This window comes from Agelaius phoeniceus, chromosome 4, assembly GCF_051311805.1.
Source record: "Agelaius phoeniceus isolate bAgePho1 chromosome 4, bAgePho1.hap1, whole genome shotgun sequence".
Lineage (NCBI taxonomy): Eukaryota > Metazoa > Chordata > Aves > Passeriformes > Icteridae > Agelaius > Agelaius phoeniceus.
In genome coordinates, this window is record NC_135268.1 from 17,054,472 (window position 1) to 17,079,441 (window position 24,970).

Consider the following 24,970-nt stretch of genomic DNA (forward strand, 5'->3'; position numbering starts at 1 on the left):
AGAGATGAATTTTTAAAAGTTAGACTGTAAGACAGTGCTAACAAGATGTGTTAAAGATTACAGTTACATTATTACAATAATTTAAATTAACCAAGAGTTGAGTACATGATCCTATTGTGGCCTGTGCTGTTAAAGAAATGTGCAGTTTACAGCACTGTGGCTGGGAACAAGCCCACAAGGTGTTTATGTGTCCATGAGCAGCAAGGTGACTGTCCCTATGGGAAGATTTAAAAACCTTGTGCAGTAAGTGGTATCTGCAATTGGTACAGACTTAGGAGCCCTTGGTAGGGTAGAAGGACTAGGCAGGAATTGACAAGGATGTATTTCTTACCTGAAAGCTCCCTAATTGTTGTGGATGAGTTGGAGACTGAGCACACTGAAGTGATGAAGAGTTCATTCAAAGATAGAGTAAGAGCTTCTTGCCTTTGCAGCCCCTTTACAGAAGTTCTCAGTGCTAACTTATAACAACTTTGCCCAGACAGAATGGAAAAGCATTTCAGTTGCAAAGAAAAGGTCTCTGAAATACGCTGTACTTAAATTTCTAGGCCTAAACAATTCATTCATGGTAGCTGCAATAAATAACTTGTTTTTAATAAACTGACCAGCTCAGTAAATGTACATTAGGGACTTTTTGATGTTACAAGTTGAAAGAAAATTCAATTGAGCTTTTGGCTTCTGGTTACAGCAAATGCTTCCCATATTTGCTAGTGTGGGAATTTGTCAGATATGCAGCCTGCTCAGCCTTTCTGTGCTGCTTAAAAAGCAGAAGCCTGAGACACCAACAAAGAGAAATGCACATATTGTCCAACTACTCATTAACCATCTAGGGTGCACTGCAGGGACAGGCTGACAAATAGTTGAAAATAGATTTCAGTGTCTCATGATGTTACCAGCAGGACTGGTGTGAGAATCCAGAGCTACTTTTGGATCTATCAAAGATAATCCCAATTGGAAAGGTTGAGGACAGTTCAAAGATAACTTGCCCTTCTTTTGGCTGCCAACTTTTAAGAGGATAGCGCAGTTGGCTGTTGTCAAACTTGTGTTGAGCTTTACTGAGACGTCCTTACAGTGGCTGCTACCCATCAGGGCATGAAATGCTGAGTGCCTGGTTCAGTTTCTTTGGGTGCTTTTCTTATCTTGCCTATTTATCAGCAGAAGAAGACATGAATGAGGAGAGCTTCTTAAAGAGGGGAAGTGAGTCAGTCTACTAAATCCTGTGAGTTCAAACAGATTGACTTGAAAGACCTTGCCAAAAAAAAAAAAAAACAACCCACCCCAAACCAAATAAACAGCTGGAAGTCTTTACTGGTGAGGGTATGACGCCTTCTCAAAAATAGAATGTGATGGAGCAGCCAGTGGAGGCTAGAGGCACTTGGACTGCATTAAGAAAACATGTGGCGTTGCAGTTTGGCTCACCAGCCCACATCTGGAGTAATGACAGAAAGTCATTTGGATCACAATTGCTGTGTGAAATGTGCTGACAGCTGCAGAGAGCCAAGGTGGGGTCAGTGTTGTCCACCTGTGAGTAGCTGGGAAGCACAAAGATTTAGCTGTGTCACTGCTGAGGCTTAAATCAGCAAACCCCAGCAAGATGGGTACACAAGCACTTTTTGCTGCCTTATTCCTTATTAGCATTTCTAACTGTCCCCTATCTGTTGCTGTTCCTCCTGTGAGTATTCCTGGACTTTGCCAGCATATACTTCCATATGACTTTGCTTAAGCAGCCAGAACTGGCAAGGATTCCTCACAGTTCAGTGGCTGAATGAGATGGTAGAGCCTGCCATCTGTGATGAGAAGACAGAAAGTGGAGAAGCAAGTGATCTGGAAGTGAGTATGCCAGCATAAGATGCCAAGATAAGTTTCTTTCATCTAGAGAACTGTGTAGCCATGAAACTGGAAAAGTGCAGCCAGAGGAAAAATAAAAAATATCCTAAAGCTTATCCTTCATCAGAAAGGAATTGCACAGTGATTGAGGACAATGTGTCATTTCTTGCTAAGAAGCAGGAGCTCCTCCCTTCACACTTTGCACTGGGAATCAGAGGACAGATCTGCTGAAATAGAAATAATAATAGGGCCTCTTCTGAAGAGACTGCTGCCATTCCAGAGGAAGGCAGAGAAGAGGTATCCAAGGATGGTTCTGTAATTCACCAGAGGTCAGTGGAGGAGAGGGAAAGCCTTGGGATATGACATGATGTGGCCTTCAACAGCACCTGCTCATGATCTATGGCCTAACCTGAAATAGATAAACCCTGCACCATCTGTTTTGCTTAGAAGCAGCAGTGAGCAGTGTCCCAGTGACTGAATCTAAGACACAAGCAGGAAGGCCAACATGGAAACCTGAGTGGATTACAAGATTTTGAAGAGTTACAATAGTAATAAAACATTTTTTATTGCTGTTTTTCTTTCAGATCATTATTAAACCAGTGAGAGGAATGTTGCAATAAATCATGGCGTATTTTTATACAGTGTCAGTCTGTTTTGTATTATGTCACCCCTGAGTGGGAGTGTGAGTCTTGGAAGAAGTTAAGTTTTGCATATGTGTGTTGGAGCTGTTTTAGTTTATCCTGGTCACTTGTTTTCTGGAGTATCCTGCATTGTTCAGATATTGGCATTCACCAAACTGTTTGGGTTTGGGGCAACTTCACGCCTTCCCCTTCAGCACAGCCTAACACTGACTGCTTATGGATGTTCAGACTTCTGTAAAAATACCAAAATATCCCATTAACTGTCAAATATGGGACAGCACAAAATGAATAGTGTCCAAAAAACTTAATAGGAAAGTAAAACAACGTGGTTGCCAAAAGTGTTTCACAATCAAGTCAACTAATTACCAACAAGTTTCCCTGAAGCAGAAGAGATCTGACTAAGAATACAAGTGACTTGGTGGAGACACCTTGTTCACTCTCTGCAGAAAAACTGCATGAAGGAAAGCACAGGCAAGTGATGACTTTTGGACAGAAACTTTGGGTATCTGGACTGGTGAGGTCAGCTTGGTGCAGCTTGCACGTACTCTGAGTCTGGACTGCCTGCTGTGTAACACCTTGTAAGGCCTCATAGTAGGTCCTTTATCCTGAAAAGATTCTTGGATTTTATTCCTGAGTAAGAAAAGGCTGCAGCAATGGCCTGGCCTCCTGTTCTGCACCTTTAAAACACCCACTGTACAACAGCCTGTTAAGGATTCTCAGTCTGGGAGAGATCAGATTTAAAGTGATTCTTGCTTTGCTTGGAAGAAATTGATAGTTTGCATGCAGGTGGAATACATTCCCTTAGAAAGCATTTTTCCAAGAAAGACTGCAGTTTTCAGTTTTGACTGTTTTTATGTACCTCTTGCTGATGTCTATCTGTACTGCAGACAAGGAATTCTTATTTCTGTTATGACCTTTAATTGAGCAGAAATCAAATACTTTGACAGAGATCCCATTTCACTGTTGAAATTAACTTTTTAACTTTACCTGTTAATTAAAACTAAAGCAAAATATTCTTTTTGGAATCACGTAGCTGGTAATTTTTGTGCTTTGTGCTCTTGGGGATACACCTGTTCAATTTATGAATTGTTTCCTTCTTTAAAAATCAAATTCATGGAGGCAGTTTCATTCATGGAAGGCCATGTCAGAATAGAATTGTTCAGCATCTTAATCTAATATTTGAAAAGTTTTGTTTTAAAGATAACTATTGTATGCTTCAGATTATTAAATAATAATATTTTTACCTTTTCTGATTGCCATCTCCAGATATGACAATGGAATGCAAATTTTTGAAGTGTTAGTTTTAGTGATCCATGTTGTAGTGTGATATAGCAAATGTGAGATGTTGAAATGTAGCTAAAAGCCTTTTGTGAGGTCTTCACTTTTCACTCTGAAATGCAATTTTACCAAAGCACACTGCCTCATGGTCTGCCTATTTTTCAGCATGAATTCTGTAAAGGAAACTGTTTCTTTAACAAGATGGTATTTCTTACAATATTAAGATGTTGAGGTTAAAATTCATATTTACTTCTTCTGCTGTTAACTGCTGTTTTCTTTAAAAAAAGGCATCTTGGTTTTTTCCTATAGCCCTTTCTTTTCTGAAGACACATTTAGACAATCACCATTCACTTCCAACTCAAAAGATCTCCTGCCCAACGAGACTGCTCTTCATGGAAGGACGTCTGCACCAGGTCAGATACCCTTTCCTTTCATTACTTCCAGTTAACAGATACTTTTTACATTTTCTTACTGTAAACTCCACCACCTGACCAATGCTCTTAAAATATGATTTGCTTTGTCAAAAGGTAGCTATGTCTCCATTATAATAAGTGCTGATAATTTAGAAGAAAAAGAGAAAAGTTAAATATTGCTGGAGCATTTGTGTTAATAGTCTTTGGGCTGCTGTTTCTATGAATTGTGCAATAGTCTATAGCAGATTAAATTTAGCAATATCAAGAGAGTTGAGGGGGTTTTTGTGTGTATATATCTGCTGCTGTACTGATGCTGAATTACTGTATGCTATTCTCCCGTTCCTGGCCATTTCCACCTCCATCTCTGGAGTACAGATGAAACATTTGCAGGACATGTACCAGGGTGGCTGAGCTTGGCTATACAATTTTCCTGCCTTTAGCAGTAATTTAGAACCTTTCTGGAAGGATGTGGAGTTCTTCAAATGTCCTGAAAGGCCACAGTGTCTGTGGGTGCCTTCCCACTGATTTTCCGAACTAGTTGACAGGCATTTTATGTCCAGATATAGCTTGGGTTATATTCTGTATTAAAATGGAAAATACAGGCATGTAATAATACTATTCAAGGTCGCACTGAACACATGCAAAAACTTGATATGTGCCTTCACTGTTCTGCTGCAAAATAACTCGTTTGCTAGTTCACTGCTATCTGTTCTTAAATTAATAGCTCTGGGGTTCTAAAGGTCAGTAATTACACAGTCAGCTGTAGGGGGGGTTATTCACCTTTTCTTAGCAATCAATAAACTTTTGGGCACGTTACTGCTAATTTTCAGCTATAGACTGTCATTTAATTTACAACTTAACAGACCCTTCATTTTTTTTAATGCTTGAATAGTCATTTGACAGCTTGCAAAGTGGCAGATGAGGGTAAGAGCTAGATGCTGTCTAAGGGTAAATATGCATAGCAGGAAGAAAAAAAATTGTAGGATAAGGACAAGGGTCTCCAGGCTGTGCACAGACATGCTTCTGCTAGGAAGCAGTGGATTCTGTACCTCCAGATGAGGAGAACCAGATCAGGTGTGGTGCTTTTAAGTATTAAAATGTAAACCAGGTTAGCACTTTCAATCCTGGCTTTTGACCTTGGCATAACATGGAATATTCATATGCCCAGATGAAAGATGAGAATTCACAGACTCCTCAGGCAGGGCTCAATACCTCAGAGGACACGGCCTCCAGCAGCAAGAGTCTGACATCATACCGAGATAAATGCAGAAGAATTTCAATTCTGTCTAAGACTTCACTTTCAGTGAGGCCACAGAAGTATGAGTGGGTTTTGGTGACATGTTTGATCTCGTGCTTAAATGATGTAAAGTATCTTGTTGGTTAGGTCATCCTGGAGTGTTAGAAAGGCCTCTGAGGAACTGAGGGTTTTCATAAGTTTGTGCTGCTCCATAATCTGTTTTGTGGAACCTTGATTATAGTACATATTGCTCTGTGGTTATAAGAGTGATATATAATAGTAGCAAGTATGCTGAAATTTTTAAAATGCCAGTTTCTGCTACATTTTTATTTTTGGAACAACTCTTACAATTCCAAATATGTTGTTTTTTCTCAGCTTCACAACAAATTCTGGGGCCTGAAGTGCAACTTCACAGTAGCACCAATAATGTGATTTAAATAATTAACATAATCAATTACAAATATTATATTCATTTAAAAGAGCAGCAGAATACCCACAGGTAAATTTCCTATTATTTTCGGCCTTGCAAGAAGAAATAGCCTATGTACTGCTATGTATAGCTCTGAAAACATTTTTTTTTTATCCCTTCAAAGAGCAGCATTAAGGAACAGAAACAAACCATTGTGCAAGGCCTACAGAAAGCATTACAGAAAACGCTGTGGAACTGTGTATGTGGTCTCCCATATAAAAATGCTTTTGCTTGGGATTTGTTTTGTGTTACTCCATCCCTGAAATAGGACAGTGAGAAGTAGAAAAGGGCAGCACAAGAAAGTGATAGGAAACTCCCAGGCCAGTGGCCCTGGTGGGACCCCACGTACGCGGTTGCCACTGCTCAAGTGAGCACCAAAATGGGCGCTGTGTCCCCAGCCTCCTGCCAACTTTCTGTCTGCAGACTTTTTGGCACTCTAGCTGCAAAGGAATTGGGAAAAGTGACAGGAACACAGGACACTAAGATATTTCATGTGTCAAATTCAATTCCTTTCTGTACTAGGTAACATTATGCAGTCTTATTCATTACCAAGCTCCATCTTAAACCCCATCATCCTTATTATTTTTATGAGGATGCTGTTTCAGAAGCTCACCCCTTTGAAGAGCTGGGACCACTCTCTTTCCAGCCTGAATTTATTCACAGCAAGTTCTGCTTCTGTTATCTCACCAGGGCTGTCCTTCAACTTTGATAATTCTTCTTCCTTGAGATGTTCACCATCTGATGTGCCATTCCTTATATTCCTCTAATCCTGCCTTCATTTTGGGAAAGTGAGCCAGCCAGTCTTTTGGGTTTTTGAAACGACAGGGTTTCCATTTCCTAACCCTTTTCTGCCTCTGTTTAGGGGCATTAATTTCTGCAAATATGAGTAGTCAGAGCTATATGTGCTCTTTCATAGGAGGTTTTATCCCTGACTTTTTCAGCAGCCTGCAATCTTCTGAGTGCATATTGGAAGTGCCTCTCCTGATTAATCACAGCTTTGTAACTAGAACATGCTGGTGTCTCTCTTGCTGGTCAAATAGTAACATGTTTTTCTTTTCCTTTATAATTTCAGCTGATGATTTCAGCATGCAACAGAAATTCTCATTCCTACACTCTTAGGCACATGACCTTGTAATTTGAATTGTTTCCCTTGTTATTCTAGCTCTCAAGATGATTTCTTTAGTACTCTGAAATTTCTGCATATTCATATTGCTTCCATTAATGCAGTTCTGGTTTGTTTGGGGGTTTTGTGTAAGTGTGTGTGTTGAAGCTATTAAAGAGGATTTTTAAGTACAGTGGGTCCAAAGTTCAGTCCTTGAGACTTAAGCTTAGTGGCCCCCTCAGCAACAACCACTTCACTTTATTGCCAGTTTATAACAAAATTGCAAATTCGGGTCTTTAAGTGGCAGAGCACTCTTTGTAGGGCATTGAGTAGATAAGATCCCCCAAGGAGTAGGAAATAATTAGGAAAGAATATAAAAAGATGTGTGAATGCAATGCACTGATCAGGGCATTTAGTGGAGGGGAAAAAATCCTAAATAAATAATGATATTGTGATGGATTTGGCCTGAAAAAGGGTGGAGGATTCCTAATCAGCAGCAGTATCACAGGCAGGAGAGTTGATTTTAATTCAGGTATCCAAGGAACAAACAATGAAATCTCCACCAGCTGTCAGAAAGGGACTCATCAGACCCACAGAAGTCATGGTATCTCCCTGATAATCTGTGGTGAATTCCTAATGCTCTGAGAAGGGAAGACAGAGTTTTCTAGGGTATATAGTTCAAATTTACTGGTTAGATTTGGGGAATTGATTCTCTCACCTTTTAAGGTATTTTCTATGTTAATAACCTTATTATTACATTGCACTTTTCTGTATTAGTTTTACTGTCCAAATAACTTCATTTTTACTCCAAAATGGAAATAAAATAGTTTTGATATCTACTTCAACCAAACACACTTTGCTCAAAAGTTACCATGTATCAAAGTAATATCTATTACAAAGTCATATCCAAACCAATTCAATAATTTCAGCTGCTCCCTATAAGAATGTGGCCTCTTTTAATCTAGCAAAAGGTAGGGATAAGAAATTAACATTTTTATGTCAGTCACTTTAAAAAAGGACATTTTCATCTTCTGTTTTGTAAGATTCTTCTTTTGACAGAATAGCTTTATGTCAGACTATGGAGTTCAGTTCAGATCACTGGATAAATTAAAAACTTGATCTTATGCTGCTTTTCCTGACCCTTAGTCAGTCTTTAATGTACTTTAATAGTTTTCCACCATCTCATTGACTCATTCTGTAAATCAAACCAGCCTTCATGGAAGCCAGATGAGTGATATTCATTATTCCTTTTCTGGATGGTTCATTAATATTGGTGAAAACCTCAACCATGGCTTTTTGGGATTTTTTTCTCCATGTATATCTATCTGTGTGTAGTATAATCATATTTCATTATTTTCTCTGTTTATCAAGGACTGGTATTCTTCTTCAGTTCCACTGACAATGCCAAATATTGAAATAATCCCATCTGTAGTGGATTAATTTTTTTTTTAATCCATTTTTTTGGTGAGAATTTAGTACCACTTGCAGCATTGTAATTTCAATGGTGGTGAATGAATTCCACATGGCTAAAATAAACTTTTGGAACTGGAAGATGTAGGTCTTAGGGAGTTGCAGTCCAGGAATAGTCCTTTTTTTTTTAAATTTTGTCACAGCTTAATTTACTGATTGTTGGTTTGTTTCAGTGAGATAAAGCCAGTAAAGCTCCAGTCCCCTTTTGAAATGCATCAGAGCCTCCTCTGCCATGTGTGTCCACACTCTGCACTGACCTGTAGGATGACAGACAGGATGTGCTTTCTCTTCAGGATTGTCCAGAATCAGTAGCATGGTGCTTAGTTCAGTAGACATTTGGAAACATAGTGCAAAAATTTTGCGTTTTGGCACTGTCAGTTGTTCTTTTATTGATAATGCAATTAATGGGATCAGCCCATTTTTATGTTTATGGCTCTAAGGCAATATGTGGAAGAAAGATTCCAGTATGTTTGGAACTGCAGGGCTATTCTGCAAATGTGCAGGTTTCTCCTGTTCCTGTTCATACTCACTCTGGCCTTTTCTCTGGAGCAGTAATTCCACTGTAACTTCAGTAACACTGAAAGGTGAAAACCTGCCTGCTCCCAGGGCCTCACCAGGGCACACTCTGCTCACAGCAGCACTGACTAACCCCTGTGTGGCCACAGCAGGGCAAGCAGTGAGCTGATCTCCTTTTCTCACTGGTACTTTGTGGGAATGGTGGGATGTGAGCAGGGTGAAGGGAACTGTATCCAGCAACCACGTGAAATTTCAGCATTTGGGTGAGACTGGCATGCCCATGAGCACACTTCATCTTGTTTATTTTCTTCTGGTACTGTAGCTGGAAAATACCTCCTGAGGGTTTAGAATTTTAGCTTGAATATGATAAATAATCATGGTGGCGGTGTTGTACAGATACCACCTTCTTTAGTATGAGTTTGCATGTATCTTCCTGCCTAATTCCTTTTTAAAGATGCTTTAAGGCTGATATAGCTCTTGATGTTGTAATTTCCTGTGACTCCAAGCATCTAGAAAGTAGATAGTAAGACCTCTTTTGGTCCAACCAGCAGAGGTGCTCATATCCACTATTTTCTGGCAGTATTTATGCTCTGTTCTGATTTCCTCTGCTCTGCAGGAACCTAAACTTCTGCAACCTTCTACAGCTCTGAATTTTGGGTCATCACCAGCTCTGAATTTTGGGTCATCACCATGAGACCACTATAAGCACACTGAGAAATGAAGGGACACCTTGAGGGTTTCATTTCTGTGTGTGGGATCACTGCTGCTTCTGTCACCCTGGAAAATGGCCTTAGGGTTCTATGAAACACATAAACCCTGTGAATTTCCACTGAAGTGACCAGCAGTGAAATGTTGGCATTTAAATTGCCCTTGTGTAGCTTCCCTGCTATGTACCCATGGAGTTAATTAGAATGATTCACACCTTCTTACTGTTGTTTGCTTACATCTGCCAAAAGGCCTCTAACTCCACATTGTGGGTAATCCTATTTACTGAAGGAAGGCTTTCTTAAAATGTTCAAATGTTAGAATTTGTAAATGAAAGCCAGGGCTTAAGAGCATGATTACCAGCAATTGATTTTGAATTTATTCAGGACAGCAGAACCCATGGATTATTATTTTTGAGAGAATCACAGAATGGCTGAGGTAGGAAGTTCCAGTCCCTTCCTCAGAGCAGAGTCATCTTGTTGTCAAGGCTGTGTCCAATCAGGTTCTGAATATCTCCAGGAATGGAGACTCTAGACAATCTCTGAGCCAGCTGTGCCAATGTTTGACCTTGCTCACCATAAGAAAAATTGTTTTCTTATGTTTAAATGGATTTTCCTGTGTTTCAATTTGTGCCTTTGCCTCCTCTCCACTGGTATCACTAAGAAGAGCCTGACTTCATCTTATTTCACCCCATCAGGTATTTATCCAGGTTGGAAAGATCCCACCAAGTCACCTTTTCTCCACACTGAGCAGCCCTAGTTCTCTCAGGCTCTCCTTGTATGACAGCTGCTCCATTCCCCTAATCATGTTTGCTGGACTTCAGACTTTTTTGAAAGCCTAAAAGAATATTTCAAGCCCCTGGCAGCTGTATCTGTCCCCGTGACGGAACAGCAATTTTTATGGCCAGGGTAATTGCAGGGGGGGAGTGCATGTACATGTGAATTAACTTCCACAGTGCTTTTCCCCACCTTGCTTTATCCCATTATCAGTGCTTATGATCATTTTATCTGCTTTCAGTTCTGGTCTGAGTTATGAGCTCTGCCCATCCAAGACATTGGATACCTCCTTCAGTTTCCTGATGATGGGAGTCCCTTACCCCTCTTGGCTTCCTGTCAGGGTAGAAAAATGAGAGTGGCACTTAATTCACTACCAAGGCATGTTCCATCAGGCACTTGGTCCTGCTGTTCATTTCTGTCTTAGAATTTCTGTGAAATGTGCTTGGGGAAAGTGGTGGTGGAAGCAGATGCCACACAGTCATTGCTGCCTGCAGGGCACAATTGTAGGTACTCCCTAAGCCATGCAAAGGCTGCCTCTCTCAGTCCTCAAAAGCACCCTTTTAATTTTATTTTTCTTCTGGTACTTGTCTGGGAGTAAGATTCAACCAAATACTCTTCTTTTTGTGTGTGTGTGTATGTACACAGGGCTGTGCATGTGTATGGCTGTGTAAAAATCCATGCAGGTGCATGCAAAAGGATCCAGCAGAGATGTCCCTCTGATAAATCCAACCTGTGGGACAGCTTCATAGATGGTAGGAAATTTTTTTTAGGGACAGAGTGGCAGATTGGTTTTAGTAACTGATTTGAGTTCCTTATCACCAACATGCTAATTCCTCCCACAAAAAGAGTGTCTTGTGGGTACAAGTGCCTGGTGGGAGCTCTCTGGAAGGCCAGGGACTGTCAGCCACTGGGGTGGCTCTCTGCACTGGTAGCAGGAGACAGCTAGCTGGCAACTTGTGGAAGTCATTCTAGGAAGGTGAGATACTTGGACTGCTATAGAAGTGGGCTGTACTTGGCATAGTTTTCCAAAGCAAGACAGATTTTGCAGAATTTGTTCTCCATCATTCAGTGCTAAAGTGCCTGATAGCGGCTCTGGCACGTTTTCCATCCATCACATCCTGCCTTAGATCCCCCTGCCTGCCTGCAGCCTTCTCCCTGTGCTCTCAGCTGCCTTGACAACCACTTTGCACCACAGCCATCAGCAGAGCCTTCCACATTTCTGGTTCCTTCCATGGGATCATAGCCAGGGTGGCTTCAACTGATTGCAGTTTTCTGGATCTGCTCCCAGGCAGGTTTGCATCTCCTGCACGTGTGGTGCAGATCTGTGGTGCAGCAACAGAGAGAGACTGTCTCCTGAGCAGCCACATGGTTTTCATTAGTAGCAGAGTCCCTTTCAGAGCTGAAAATATCATTTGTTATGCAGAACAAACAATTTCAAATCAGCAAATTTGAAAAAAAAACATGCTCAAGCATGTATTTGGTGTGTTTTCTAGCTAAAGCAGGACAAGTGAAATGTGCAGCATGTGCATCGTTGTACATCTCTTAGTTTTTCTTAACCATCAGTATTTACTGGGCAGGGAATGTGATCATATCCTTATGAGCATCCCATGAAACTCCTGGTGAATTGGCCAGCCTCTCAGGCTAAACAGCAGGACTTTGCACAAATTGATGTGGCCACATAGACTCCACTTCTTTTCCCTGTGAAGTCACTGCACTGATTATTTTGCCAGTTGTTTACAGGACCTTCAAGATGAAAGGTGTTAATTAAAACAAGCAGAAGAGTTCATGTCTAATGGCTGTCTTGAAAGGCACTTGACATCTATCTGAAAAACTTGACATCTATCTGAAAACTTGTGTTTCTTGTTTTACTATAGGCTGCCTTTATACAGGGTAAATTTTCTTTTCTAATACCATGCAGTGTTCTCATACAGGCAAAAATACTCATTGACATCTCTTATTATTTTGGCAACTCTTATTATTTAACTTACCATAATAAGTTTGCTGAGTAATAGTTACTCAATAGCAAGTGATTTTTGAAAAAGTAAAATCATTGTTGCCATAAATATTTTTAACCAGGTAACACAAGTGGAGGTCAAATCTGAGAAGGGTTTTTTGAGCAGCTACAATAATTGGAAGTATTTAGTGAGAAATGTGGGACTTTGTCTACCATGTATTATTCTAGGAAGTGAATTTGAGACAGCACAGGGCTACCCAGCAAGTTCTTGGGAGCTGTCTTCTGATGCAGGTGATAGAAGACAGCTTGGGGGAGAATGACACAAAGTTGTAGAATTGGTTTTGGGAAAGGAAGAAGGGAAAACAGCAAAATAAAGCCTGTTGGCTTCAGGAAGGACAACTGGAACCAACTTGGAGATGCATATGGAAAAAAGCCTAACAATAGTTAATGACCTCTGGGCTTGAGTGAAGCTTCTGCTGTGCCCTCCCACAGAGTGCCCATGGTGAGCAGGGGAAGCCAGGGTAGGTGCAGCTCTGATCAAGGCTGAGGTGTGGCTGTCACAGCCCAGGGAGCACATGGGGTCTGCAGGAGGCTCTGCTTGCTCTGGCATTCATTCATTTCATTAATGCTGTGCATGACGGAGGACAAAGGATGTTTATTGAGTGTCTGCAGCACACCTTGCAAGGAGATGCTAAAAGCACTTCAGAGGACAGACCTAGAGTCCAGATTTGCCTTGAGGAACTGAAGAAACTGTGGAAAATAGCAGCCAGTGCAGTGAGATCAGAGTTCTGTGCCTGGGACAATGGTGAGTGCCATGAAGGAAGGGGAGGGATGAATGCCAGGCAGTGCGGCTCAAGGCAAGGATCTGGAGTAGTGTTGGTCAGACTCTGTGTTAAGAGGTGGCATTGCAGAAAGGACAAACATCTGGCTGAGGTGTTGGGAATGTTGTCTGTAAGGCACATGTGGTGATTCTGCTCTGCAGCTGGAGCCCAGAGTTCAATTTTGGGCTCTAATCCAAGAACAATGTGGAGGAGACAGCAGTGGTCAGAGGTTTAGAACACATGAGCTGTGCACGAAGGTTGAAGAATTTTACCAATTTATTTAGTCTGGAGAAGAAAAGAGGGGAGATGATATGTGATAATGATAATGGCATTCAGATATGTAAAATGACAGCTTTGAGAGGAAAATTATATACCTTGCCTATGTTCACGTGAGCAGAATAAGGAATAACCAGCTTAAATGACAGCAGAGGAGATTGCAACTAAACACCAAGTGAAACTTTCTAGCAGTGGGGTGTTTTTGCACTGGCACAACTGTCAGAGGAGCCTCTGGAGCCTCTGTCACAGGAGGGTTTTTTAAAAAATTAGTAAGAAAAGCATCTGTTGGGACTGATGGGTAAGTTTGGTGAGTGACTGATGTGCCTCTGGGTGTGGGAGAGACAAGCTGGCCTCTGGGAGTCCCTTCCTGCTCTAATTCTGGGATATAAATTCAGTAACAAAGCTGCAGCAGTGATTGAACAACCTCCTGAAAAAGATTTGATAGATGAGGCATTTGGCTTACTGATACTCAGCATGCTGTGCTTTAGAATTTGCATCTCATTCCAACCTATCTCTGGTTTCATATCCTCTTTTGTCTTTCCTAATATCAGGATCTTTTGTAAATGTGAGCACCAGCACTGAGTCAAATTGTTTCCCAAAGATGAAACTTTTCCAAATACGAGCTCAACTTGAAATAGAAAGAGATTTTAAAATTACTTTTTAGCTTTGCAAAAGGAATTGGAACACATCATTCCTGACATTTCTTTTTAGAGTTACCTTGAGACTTTCAGTCCTCACCTATCTTACCTTGTACAAGTTTGTCTTCTATAACATTTGTCTGCCTAAGAGTAAATTAAATGCAAAATTCATCAGCTGTTTGGACAGATGGATAGATAGACATTAAGAGTATTGTTTAAAAGTAATCTAAACCAAGCTGAAGACAGGTTTGGGGTTTTTTTCTTCTACAGGATGATTTCAATCTGAGTACAAATTTACCCTAATTTTTTATTGTGTGTTTTAGTTGAGTTTGGGGCAGTTGTGGCGTTCACTGGTGCCCTGCAAAAGCAGAAGGCAGATGGGAGAATTATGCAGAAGGAGGGGATGGTTTACAGGTATGGGCTGGTGATAGGAGAGAGAGCAAGGAGAGATGTTAGTATCTTAAAAAGAGTGACTTAAAGGCCTCAAGGAAATGGCAGTGTGATGGCAAAATGATTCAGTGTTTATCACTTGGGGATTCTGCAATAAAAGCAGCAAAAACATTTTCTTTCACAGCAGCAATCACAAGCACCTTGGGAAAGGTGGCTCTGGCCAAATGTTTGTAGTTTCTTGTTCATCCAGTGTTGATTATTTTGTGTTAATTCACTCAGCTCAGGAATTCAACCTGCATTTGGCACTTTATTTTATTTTTATCCCCCACTGAGGTTGCTGCTTATCAGCTTCTTCCAAATACAGAAGATTTTGCTTCACCCCAAAAGAGGCAGAAAGCTGAAAAGAAAAATACAATCTAAAGGCAAATTTGTCTTTATTTGTATCTGAATGCTGGATGGGGAACTACTAGTGTTAGGCTCTGCAAAATGCCCTACCTGTGTCTATTATCTTCTCTATAGAAAAGAAACACCCATATTTCCTGTGGACTTGCAAGCAGAAATTGTCACATTGACAAAAACAAAAGCAAAAAAGGAAAATTTGTACGCTCCTTAATGGTCCTAATGTGCACAAATGTTTGAGTGATTTTTAAAAGTGTTTCTTGGGAGCGGGTCTTAAGCAGAAGTCTAAGGAAAAAATTTAAAAGGTAGAAACCTGTTGGCATTATGGAAATGAATTAATTTTGGTTTAAAAATAGCAATAGGAGCAAATTATACTTTCATAAGTCCATAGGAGCTCAGTGTTGGAGCATCCAAAAGAAGTGTTGCAAGCAGTGTAAATGCTTGAGATAGATGTGAGGGCCCCCTGCTTGGGAGTGAGTTAGAGGAAACTGATGTAAGTTTATTATGTACATCTAACTGTTGTCATGAATATATTTTCAGGAGGAAATGAAATTAAATATATTATGCAAAGATAAGAGAGCACATTACCAGGTTTTTCTCTGACAATAGATGCAGGATTTAACTTTAGCTGTTATTTCTAAACAAGAAAAAAAATTAGTAATGGTGATAGAGCCTTTTGCTACTTGAAGGCTCTATTTTTCTTGGCCAACAATGATCAGATGAAGCTTTGAAAAACACTTTTTGGGGAGCAGATTTGTTGGTGCTTCCTTTGCCCTTCTTGGACTGTCTCAGCACCCTCAGTGAAAAAAAAAAAAAGCCATTTTTCATATTTCATCTGGGCCAAATTGCATTGCTTCATCTGCAGCCACATAACGCAGCTGATGTTCCTTGTGATAGAACCATGGAGGAGCCATGCAGTGAGATAAAGGGATTCTCCCAGGACTGCTGCTTCTCAGCCAGCAAATTCACAGCTTGGGAGAGCCTGACTTTGCATCTGTTGTGAATTTTACATTGTTCTATTCTGTCTTGTTGTCTAATGGATGCAGTTACCACAAGCCAGTGCTGGTTGTGCTTTATGCTCCAGCAAGGCAGTGGTGATACAAGCTGGGGACAGAGAGATTGTTGCCCAGCATTATCCTCAAATTGAGGCCATGATGTACACCTTGTAAAAGTGATTTTCAAGTAATGACTGCAACATTATTGTAGCTTTAGGGTTCCTTAAAAATCTGCAACTTCAGCCACCTTGCACAGAATTGACTGGATATTTTTCTCTCTTCTTGGTTGTTTCTTAAGTTTTGAGTTTAATGCAGAGAATAAAAGCAAATCCCAGAGCTTTGTAATGCAGATGAAGGTTATCACAAGGTATCTCATGGTTTGCTCAGAAGTAAAAGAGAAGTGAAAATAGGTGTGAGATTTGATGCAAAGGTAGAATGTGGGAGTGGCTTTGTGTTTTAAAGTCAGATGTTGTCATCCCAATCTTTTCTTTGCCATGATTTTCTCCTCTGCTTCTGATTGTCCATTTTTGAGCAATGGGCTAAGTCTTAGCAGTGAAGGGGGCTTAACTTTTTTTTCCATGTTTCTCTATGGAGTCAACTTTAAAGTTCATCTTTTACCTGTTTTTATTCTTTTCCCAAACCCTGGCATTTTTATTGTTTCTCAGCAACCTTTTCAAGTGCTGCTGTCTGTTGTGCACTTGGACTGCTTCTGTGCACAATATTAATATTTTGGTGGGCTGTGCAAGCACTTCACTGAAGTATTTCCAACTTTGATGGTTGCTGTTTCCAGAAAGAGCAGCTTAAGCACTGTGCTACTGATAGATAAAATCACTTGGGTTCTACTTTCTTCTATATCAAGGATTTTAAATTATCATAACATTCCTGCTTTTTATCAGCTCCATAGTAACATTACACATTTGCAAAGCTTTTGAGGGGAAAAAAATAAGAGCATTAATTGGTAAAGTTTTTGTATTGGGAAGTAGACTTTTTCTGCTTCCTCTGTGCGTTTGTTCTGTCATTAAGATTGATTACGTGCAGATTTTTGGGGCTTATGAAACAAAAAGGACATGACTCCCTCACATGTGGAACTAGAGTTTTCTGTGTTCTTTGTATTTTTATGAGGAATATAGGAGAATGTTATGCCTAGAAAGCAACTGCTTATCTCAGTTAATAGTGGATGAGTCAGCTCACAGTAAAAGATAACCCTGAACCAAGAGCAGACAGGATGCAATGATGCAGGGGGGGACAAATTAAGACTGCAGGGCCAATCAGGATCTCTGATAGCTTAGATAAATTGAGAGATATCTTACTCAGGAACTACAGTACCTGGAAGGATTCCACTGTTTATTTTAACTGACTTACTAGAAATAAGGATTCTGGCCCTACAAATAAAACCTTTGTGGAAGCAAGTTGGAAAGGGAGTAAGATATATAATATTTGGAGCACTGCAATTCTGTATAGTCAATATATTTTTAAGCTTGGGAACCTTTCACAGGCTTTTGGCAAACAAGCTTGCAACAGAGCCATAATTACATATTTCATAAAAGGAGTTCTCAATTTTTAAATACAGTGTGCTTGCCAGAGGTGATGGATGAACATGTAAGGGGAAGACTCCAAAGCAATAAAATGCATCTTTGATGATGGGAACACTGCAGAAATAGGAAGACTCTATAATAGGATAGATAAATGCAGATAGAAGAAGGAAAGAAAATTTCTTTGAGCAAATAAATGTTTTTAAAGCAATGTTTGCACGATTATCTGACCTTAATAACTTGTTTCTGAATAAATAATTTCTTGAAGTTTTTGTCTTTTAGACATAACCAAACAGAAATAACCTTACTAATGGAGCAAGCTTTTCTGACATTCCTGTAGAGCTGCATGCAGTGGATTTACCTCTTGGGTAAATGTGGGGTACTTGACAGATCCCAAAGGAAAAAGCAGCAATTCACCTCAGGCTGGGAGCAGCCAAAAGTCACCCAATGATTGTTAAGTGTCCCAAACCCTTCTGAGCAAAGTGAGATGCCTTGCTGTTGGACATCTGCACAGGAGTGTTCATCCTCTTGCCATGAGCTCACAGAACCCTGGTTACCTTGTCCACCTTTTCTTAGTCAGTTTATTAATTTTCTAGTTTGATGGCCTGCAAGCAGCATTTACTGAAAACACTCTAACAACCACTCTCTATTTTCACAGGATTTCTGTGCACCTAATTTTCAAAATTACTGGCCTAGCTTCTCCTTGAACATTTGTGTGGTGTCAAAGTGTCTGAATAACCCAAAATATAACCCTGACATACATTTCCAGAACAATGGAGAGAAAAGGAATTTTGACCTTCCATGTTAAGGCTTATCAGCACCTCTCAATCCCATCTCTACATGGAATCCTTATTGCAGAGAACAATCTGTTTCATTTGTACCCATGGGATTCCATCTGACCATAAGGATCTACCCTTGTGGATTTGGTTGCTCCCAAGGTCTATGGAGGTGTGAGGATAAAACAGAGAAGCAGCTGTTTTAAGTGAGTTACAGGATGTGAGAGCAGACAGTAAACCAACAAAGGTTATAAACATGAATTTATCTTCTTTGAATGAAACCTCAGTGTTATAAATGATCAAATCGGCAGCCAAATTTGTAATAAAAATGTAACAAAGATTTATTGGATCGATAACAAAAAATAGAATTTCGAAAAACCACCACAGCCAAGACAGCATCAGCCCCGGGTGCAGGCGCTGGGTGAACGGAGATCCAGCTGACAAAGTGCCAGCGTTTCCCCAGGGGTTCACCCAGAATGCCTCAAGCAGCCAGCTTATGTACAGTTTGTTCTGCCTGAGGCAGGGATGACCAACGTTCCTTTGTGTCTCTTCACATGTAGAGCTGGGGCCATGCATGTGCAAGAACAGACAAAGGTAGGTCCAGGGGTCCATACGATGTCTGAGCCCCTCGGCAGAGCCTGTATTCGTATGTAGCAGAGTGACCCCGGTTCTTGGGTACAGTAGATGTAATCTTCCCAGGTGCAGGTCCTGTGAGTGATTCAGACATTTCAAGGAAACTGGCACTCATGGCCCAGGAAGGTTTCTTTCATACCTTAACAGACTTGATATTATCTCAGCGTTGTCTGGGAACTAATTGAATGAACATAAGTCTCTGCTCCCAGCTGGGGTGGTCACAGACATACCTTAGATTCTACAATATTTTATACACATATATAGCATGAATTACCTCTACCATATACTACACTCAGCACACTTTTTGTTTCTCTTCTTAGGCTTGTCTTTTTCACTTAAATAGTGGTTTCATTCTTTCCATTGTTTGTATAAAGTGATGAAGTTGGGCAGGGCATTGGGCAGCATATTAAAACATAATGTAGCATAAACCACTGTGAAGAATTGACAAGTACATCAAAGTAAAAGAAAATAAATAATCAAAAAATGAGAGTCCAAAGGCAGTCCCTGGGGAGCCCTTGAGCCTGAGAGCCACCAGCAGTCACAAGGCTGATTGGGTGACTCCAGGCAGTCGCTTGTATTCAGGTCATGCCTTGTCCTCTTCTTCAGTTACAGCTTCCACCAGCTATGGTGTCCTCTCTCCAAGCATATCCTGACAAAAGTCAGGATAAAGACTTTTCAGAAGGGGTGATTAACACACTCTGTGTATTGATATCACCAGTTGGAGAGGAAGACGAAAAGGTTACTTACTAAATGTGAGAACTGAAAATACACATGTGTTCAGAGCTATGCCCAACACTTCAGGAAAGGGGTAAATGGTGACTCCTTTAAGCTGCAGTGCTTTGTTTGCCAGAAATTAAATCTATTTGGAAGGGGAAGAGGAGGCACAGAGCAATGTTTCTGCAGTTGATGTCCTCATCTCAGAGGAAATACAAATGGTGGCAGTTCCTAACCTTCTTGGATGATCAGCTCTACACAGCTACTCATCATGAAGTTGACTTGTGGCTAGAAGGGGAGTAATACCAGGTGATGCAGGAGGGCAGGAAAGGTGTCCATAAAGATGTATTTCACTATATTTATTAAGTCTTAACTTTACATAAGATTCTTATCTCTTAAGTGTTCTATGCAAAGTTATTTCAAAATAATTTTATCATTAGTTTTATAATATCCTGAGTCTTAATCCTTCTGTTTCCTTTTAATCTTGTCCTGGAGAAGTTGGAGGCCTTTCAATTTACTGAGCATATTTTGTTTTAAACTCCAAAACTCACACAGAAATGCAATCTATTGCTTAATCATTTCAATATAACTTTGTCTTGTATGACTTTCTAACATAGGAGTTTTGGAATTTGCTGTGGACATTTAAAGCAGAAATCTTGTAGCAAGTCCTTTTTTTTTTCCTCCTCTCTTTTTGTTCTCCTTTTCATTTCAGTATAGGGGATGTCATGGTGAATGATGGATTTCTGTGAGACATCATTCACAATGGTGATTTATTATTTAACATTAGCTGGTCTCAGTCCATCTTTCTCCTGGCCCCTGTGTAAGGTGTTCTTTAGGGCTAACAACACTGACTGCCTGGGAGCAGGGCTTAGGCATGCACAGGGAACACTGTGCACAGCCCAGTGTTGTGGTCCTGGAGTCACTGGGCTGTGCACAGTGACTCACTTCCCAGAAAACACCATTCCTTGGCATTAATTAATGAATTAATTAATGAATTAAAACTAGAGCCCAAGGAATGAATGTAGAAGTTGATTCACCTGACCTCCCTGGAGAGCTCAGGGGCCAGGCATGTTCTGGGAAGATTTCTGGACCACTGCATGGACACAGAGCTGCAGTTTCCAGCACGCAGTCAAAGCTTGCCCAGAGGGTAGGATGGGTGGAAATAGGTGGTTTTCATTGGTGCTGAGAAATGTTTCACAGAGTGCTGAGGCTCCTGTTGCAAGAGACCAGCTCTGGTTTGCCATGAACAAACTAAGAGGCTGCTGAATAGAAAAAGCACTTTGCTGCAGAGAGAAGATTCAGTCAGAAGGAAGAAGCACTGTAGTTATGACTCCACAAATGCATCTTTCAAGTAAACAGAAGGACTTTTCAAAACACCTCAGTGTCCTCTTTTGCATCCATGAAAAATATGCAGCTGCTTTGCAAGGGACTGGCTGTCACCAGTTTGACATAATCAGAAAGCTGCTATTTTTCCAGCTTCCCATGAGCTTACCAGAACAATCCCTCATAGGGAAGAAGATATATTTCTTTTTCTTCAGAGATAAAAGAGGGCTGATGACTAATACTGAAATGAATTGTTAAGAGACTTATTTACTTAATTGAGCCTGCTTGTTTGGTACATGTCCCAATTAATTCATTTTTTGTTGGGACCATATTGAAGCAACCCTCACCCTTGTGACCTTCTCTTATAATTATTACTATTTTCCTCATTTGAAGCACTGTTTTGATTATGTTCTCAAAAAGCTCTGCTGAAACATCTGTAGTGCTACCACAGAGTCAGATTTTTCCATTGTTTGGAACTCAAGGGTAGCAAGAAAAAAGAGTCCTTCTTTATTGAAGTTCTTAGAGGTTATGGGTCACTTACAGCCCTTAGGGGAGGGGGGGTGTCTTCTTTTTTAATTTCACAAAACGAGTATTTTGAATAGGCAGAACTTGTTTTCTAACTAGACATTTTTTTAAGAAAAATGTTTTGTTGGATGGCAGCACTCAGAGGTGGCTCAGAATTCCTCTGGTGTGAATATTGTACATAATACAGGGTCACATGAGAATGAAACAGCAGTGGAGAAGGGACTGGCAAGTATGGCCAGCCCTAAATTTGCTGTGATTGCTGTGTGGACTCTCTGCCCCAAATGAGGCATTGTTTTTATTATTGCTTAAATTAAATACAAGTATTTGACAGCTCTTTGCCTAAACCACAGTGGAGTTGTGTGAAAATCTCTCTCTGAAGGAGAGACTCTCTCAGCCATGGTAGTCACATCTGCAGTGGTAGCTGACTGTCAGGGAGGGGCTGCCAGTGCAGGGGGAGTGTTTATTCCTCAGTGCTTCATGGGATGAAGATTTTGCTGTTTGTGCCAAACTCCACCGTGTTGACTTATGCTCACTATAATGGTTTTGAAGTCCTGTCCCCAGCTCCTCTCCCCCCATTTAGCTGGAAATGCCAGCCAAGTGGTTTTCCTCCATCAGGGCGTGTTCACACGTGCTGGTGGAGCTTGTTCTGGGCAGTGATCCCAGAGCTGGTGTTGGTTTGGGGAAAGGTGCTCTGCCAGTGCCTTCCTTCCTTCCAGTGGAACTAGAACAATTACACCAAGCCCCTCACTACTGGCTGCTGTGTTTAAAAAGTACCCTTGGAGGTCTATGCATCTCTTACAACAGCAGTCCCTTCTCCTCAGGGAACAGGACCCTTGCACAGGGTATTTTTTCACTCAAGACTTGCTGATGCTCTTTCTCTTATTGTTTTAAGCAGTACACTGCTGTCCCCAGCCTCTACCTGCTTTTTGCTCCATTCTGTCCAAATCAAAACTGGCCATGCTTTCAACCTCTTGAAGCATTGTGTAACCTTTTTCCCTCTTCTTCATCCCCAGTCCCTTTCTCTCGACTTCCTTACAAAGTGCTTTCATATCTGTGCTCTATGCTCTGTGGGGTTTCTTTTTTTCTGTATTGCAGACTCTGTCTGCTCCTGAAACAATTAGAACCACTTATTAAAAGATAATAGATCACTCTGGGTCACAGTTTTTCCGTGGCCCTCTAAGCTGCTGGGGATCTTGATGCCAGAGGACAGCGGTGCAGGGTAGAGCTTACCCTGGATGTCAGCCATATACTGGGGTGCTGTGTCCTTTTGTTTTAATGTTTGTCTGAGCAGTCTTCTGGTCTTCAGAGTCACACTGCTCGTGTGTGTGTGATGTGGCACTTTAGAACATGGCCTTAGTGATGAACCTGGCAGTGTTAGGTTAATGGGTGGACTTGATCTTAGAGGTCCTTTCCAACCTAAATAATTCTGTCATTCTGTGTAGCAAGAATTCCTGCCTCAGGAGAAAAGAAATTATCTGAAAATCTTTATTCAGCTTTGAATAATAATCCAGTGTTAGATAGACCATCTCAGACCAGGCTTCTTCATGCACCAGGGAAAGGTGGTGACTGAAAAAGCCAAAGGAGTGGCTGTTCCACAAAACCATAATTAGAGGTTAATGCTTGCCCTGCTCACTCTTGACTTTTTCTCTGTACATAACCTGGTTCAACTCCTTGCCTGTGCCTATGTCCAGAACACTTTGGCTCAGCATTCTGCTTTGGGGTGTGTATGAAAGATGCTGTATGAAAGATTCATTTCCTTTCCAGCAATGGGAGTTTCCTTTCTAAATGAACTCATGTGCCAGATCACACAGCACGCCGCCAAAGTGCTGCATTTTATATGACGCCTACAGGGCTCTACTGAATGAAATCTGCAAGTCTTCAGAGTTCTGAAGATTGCTTTGTGTTTTTTGGCACAGAAACAGAAAAGCTGGGGCTGGAGGTGGGAAATGGATTGCCATCTTGGAAATTTAACGACCAGCTGTTTCCCTGTGACGTGTGTGGAAAAGTGTTTGGTCGCCAGCAGACTCTGTCCCGGCACCTCTCGTTGCACACAGGTAAGGCAGGCCTTGCCTGTGCTGGTCACAGCACTTGGGAATTCTGTGGGGTTTCTTTCAGGAGGAGAAAGATCGTAAGGAGAGGAGTGCGTGAGCCATCCTCGGCTCACCTGGGGCAGAGCCAAGCACAGGAGCAGCACACAATGGACACAATGGCAGAGCAGGCTGAGGGAGTGAACATTTTATTTCTTTGCAGCCTATGTGACATTTCTCCTGTTGATTCAAGTTTGTCCAGGTTCCAGCAGATCAGACTGCAGACATCAACTGATAACCAAGTTGGTAATGGAGCTCTGAAGAGAAGGCACAGCCTTTTTTTGTTTTTTGGACAGATTTGGGGTTTTTTTGGACAGAAATATCATTCACCTGATGAACTTTTCAAGTGTCACTGAACAACAAAAGATTTGGCTTTGGTGTTTTAGATCTGTGAAAGAATGGAATAACTCATTCATCTTTGCTGTCATCATACAGTTCTGAGAGGAACAGGGGCTGTTCTAACCCATATCAACTTTCTTGAAGTGAATCTGCTTCAAATCAGCTGAGACAAACAGAGTTTTTATATGGGAGATGGACTCTGTCAGCCTGCTGAGGTGCATAAAATAACATTTGGAAGCAAGAATTTCCAATGTAGTGCTGAGAAATCCTGTTGGTATAATGCCAGTGTATATTGGGCCACCCAGCAGATCCATCCTGAAAAGGCTCAGATGCTCCATGGTCTAGTGGGGTTTCCTTAGTCCTAAGCTGCTTTATGGAATGCCTTTCCCCTCACATTTATAGCATTATATTTCAGTTTTAGAGGAGCAGACCTTCAAAGGAACAGGTTGTAAAAGCAGACATAATGTTTGGTTATTTTAATCAACCCTTTACAAAATGCAGCCTGGCACATGCACAAAAACTGTGCTGCCAGGATCTAGAAATTATTAATTTAAAATAAAAATGAGGAATATTTAAAATGGTGAAGCATCAGAAACTCATGATGAATTAGTTTATTTTTTTCCACTGTTCTTTGAGTGAGCTTTTTCATTTGTTCATTTTTAGAGCTGGACTGCTGATATACAGTGTTCCCCTTCCTCCTACCATCGGATTTTAATAAAAAATCATCAACTCTCAGCTTTCTGCAAGCAATTTCATGGGCAACCTCAACAATAAGTCCAAAAATCAAATAAAAGATGCTGGGTAAAGGAAGGAGTTGTAGACTATTGACCTGTTTCTCCACTGGCTTTGCTGCAGCTCCCAGAACAGCAGTTGCCCCAGTTTTCCAGTTTATAAAGTTTTTATTATCCAACTACAAATGGAAGAGCAAATTAAAAAAGCTTGCCCTAAACTACTTTCAAATTAGTTGGGTTTTTTTTCTGAGTAATTGCTGTGGACTCCTATAAACTTCTAAAATATCGAGCTTCCAAAGTGCCTCATCCTGAAAGCCGCTTGGAGAAACCCAAAGGAATGCACGCTTGGTTACTGGCAGCTTTCAAAGCAGCTGGCTTCAGCCTGAGGTACACACTCACATCTCTC

General features: G+C 40.9%; 1 protein-coding gene across 4 annotated transcripts in view; it reads left to right on the plus strand.

The window, feature by feature from the left end:
* The window catches only part of ZNF827 (zinc finger protein 827), a 101,434-nt gene that overhangs the window by 64,337 nt on the left and 12,127 nt on the right, over window positions 1-24,970 (plus strand). For all 4 annotated transcript variants that reach the window (XR_013181999.1, XM_077176975.1, XM_077176974.1 and 1 more), the window contains 2 exons: window positions 4,053-4,156; window positions 23,324-23,461. Coding sequence is in view for 3 of the 4 variants with exons in the window: in XM_077176975.1 (XP_077033090.1) it covers window positions 4,053-4,156; window positions 23,324-23,461 (242 nt within the window). In the remaining variant the exon portion in view is untranslated. The remainder of the gene's footprint in view (window positions 1-4,052; window positions 4,157-23,323; window positions 23,462-24,970) is intronic.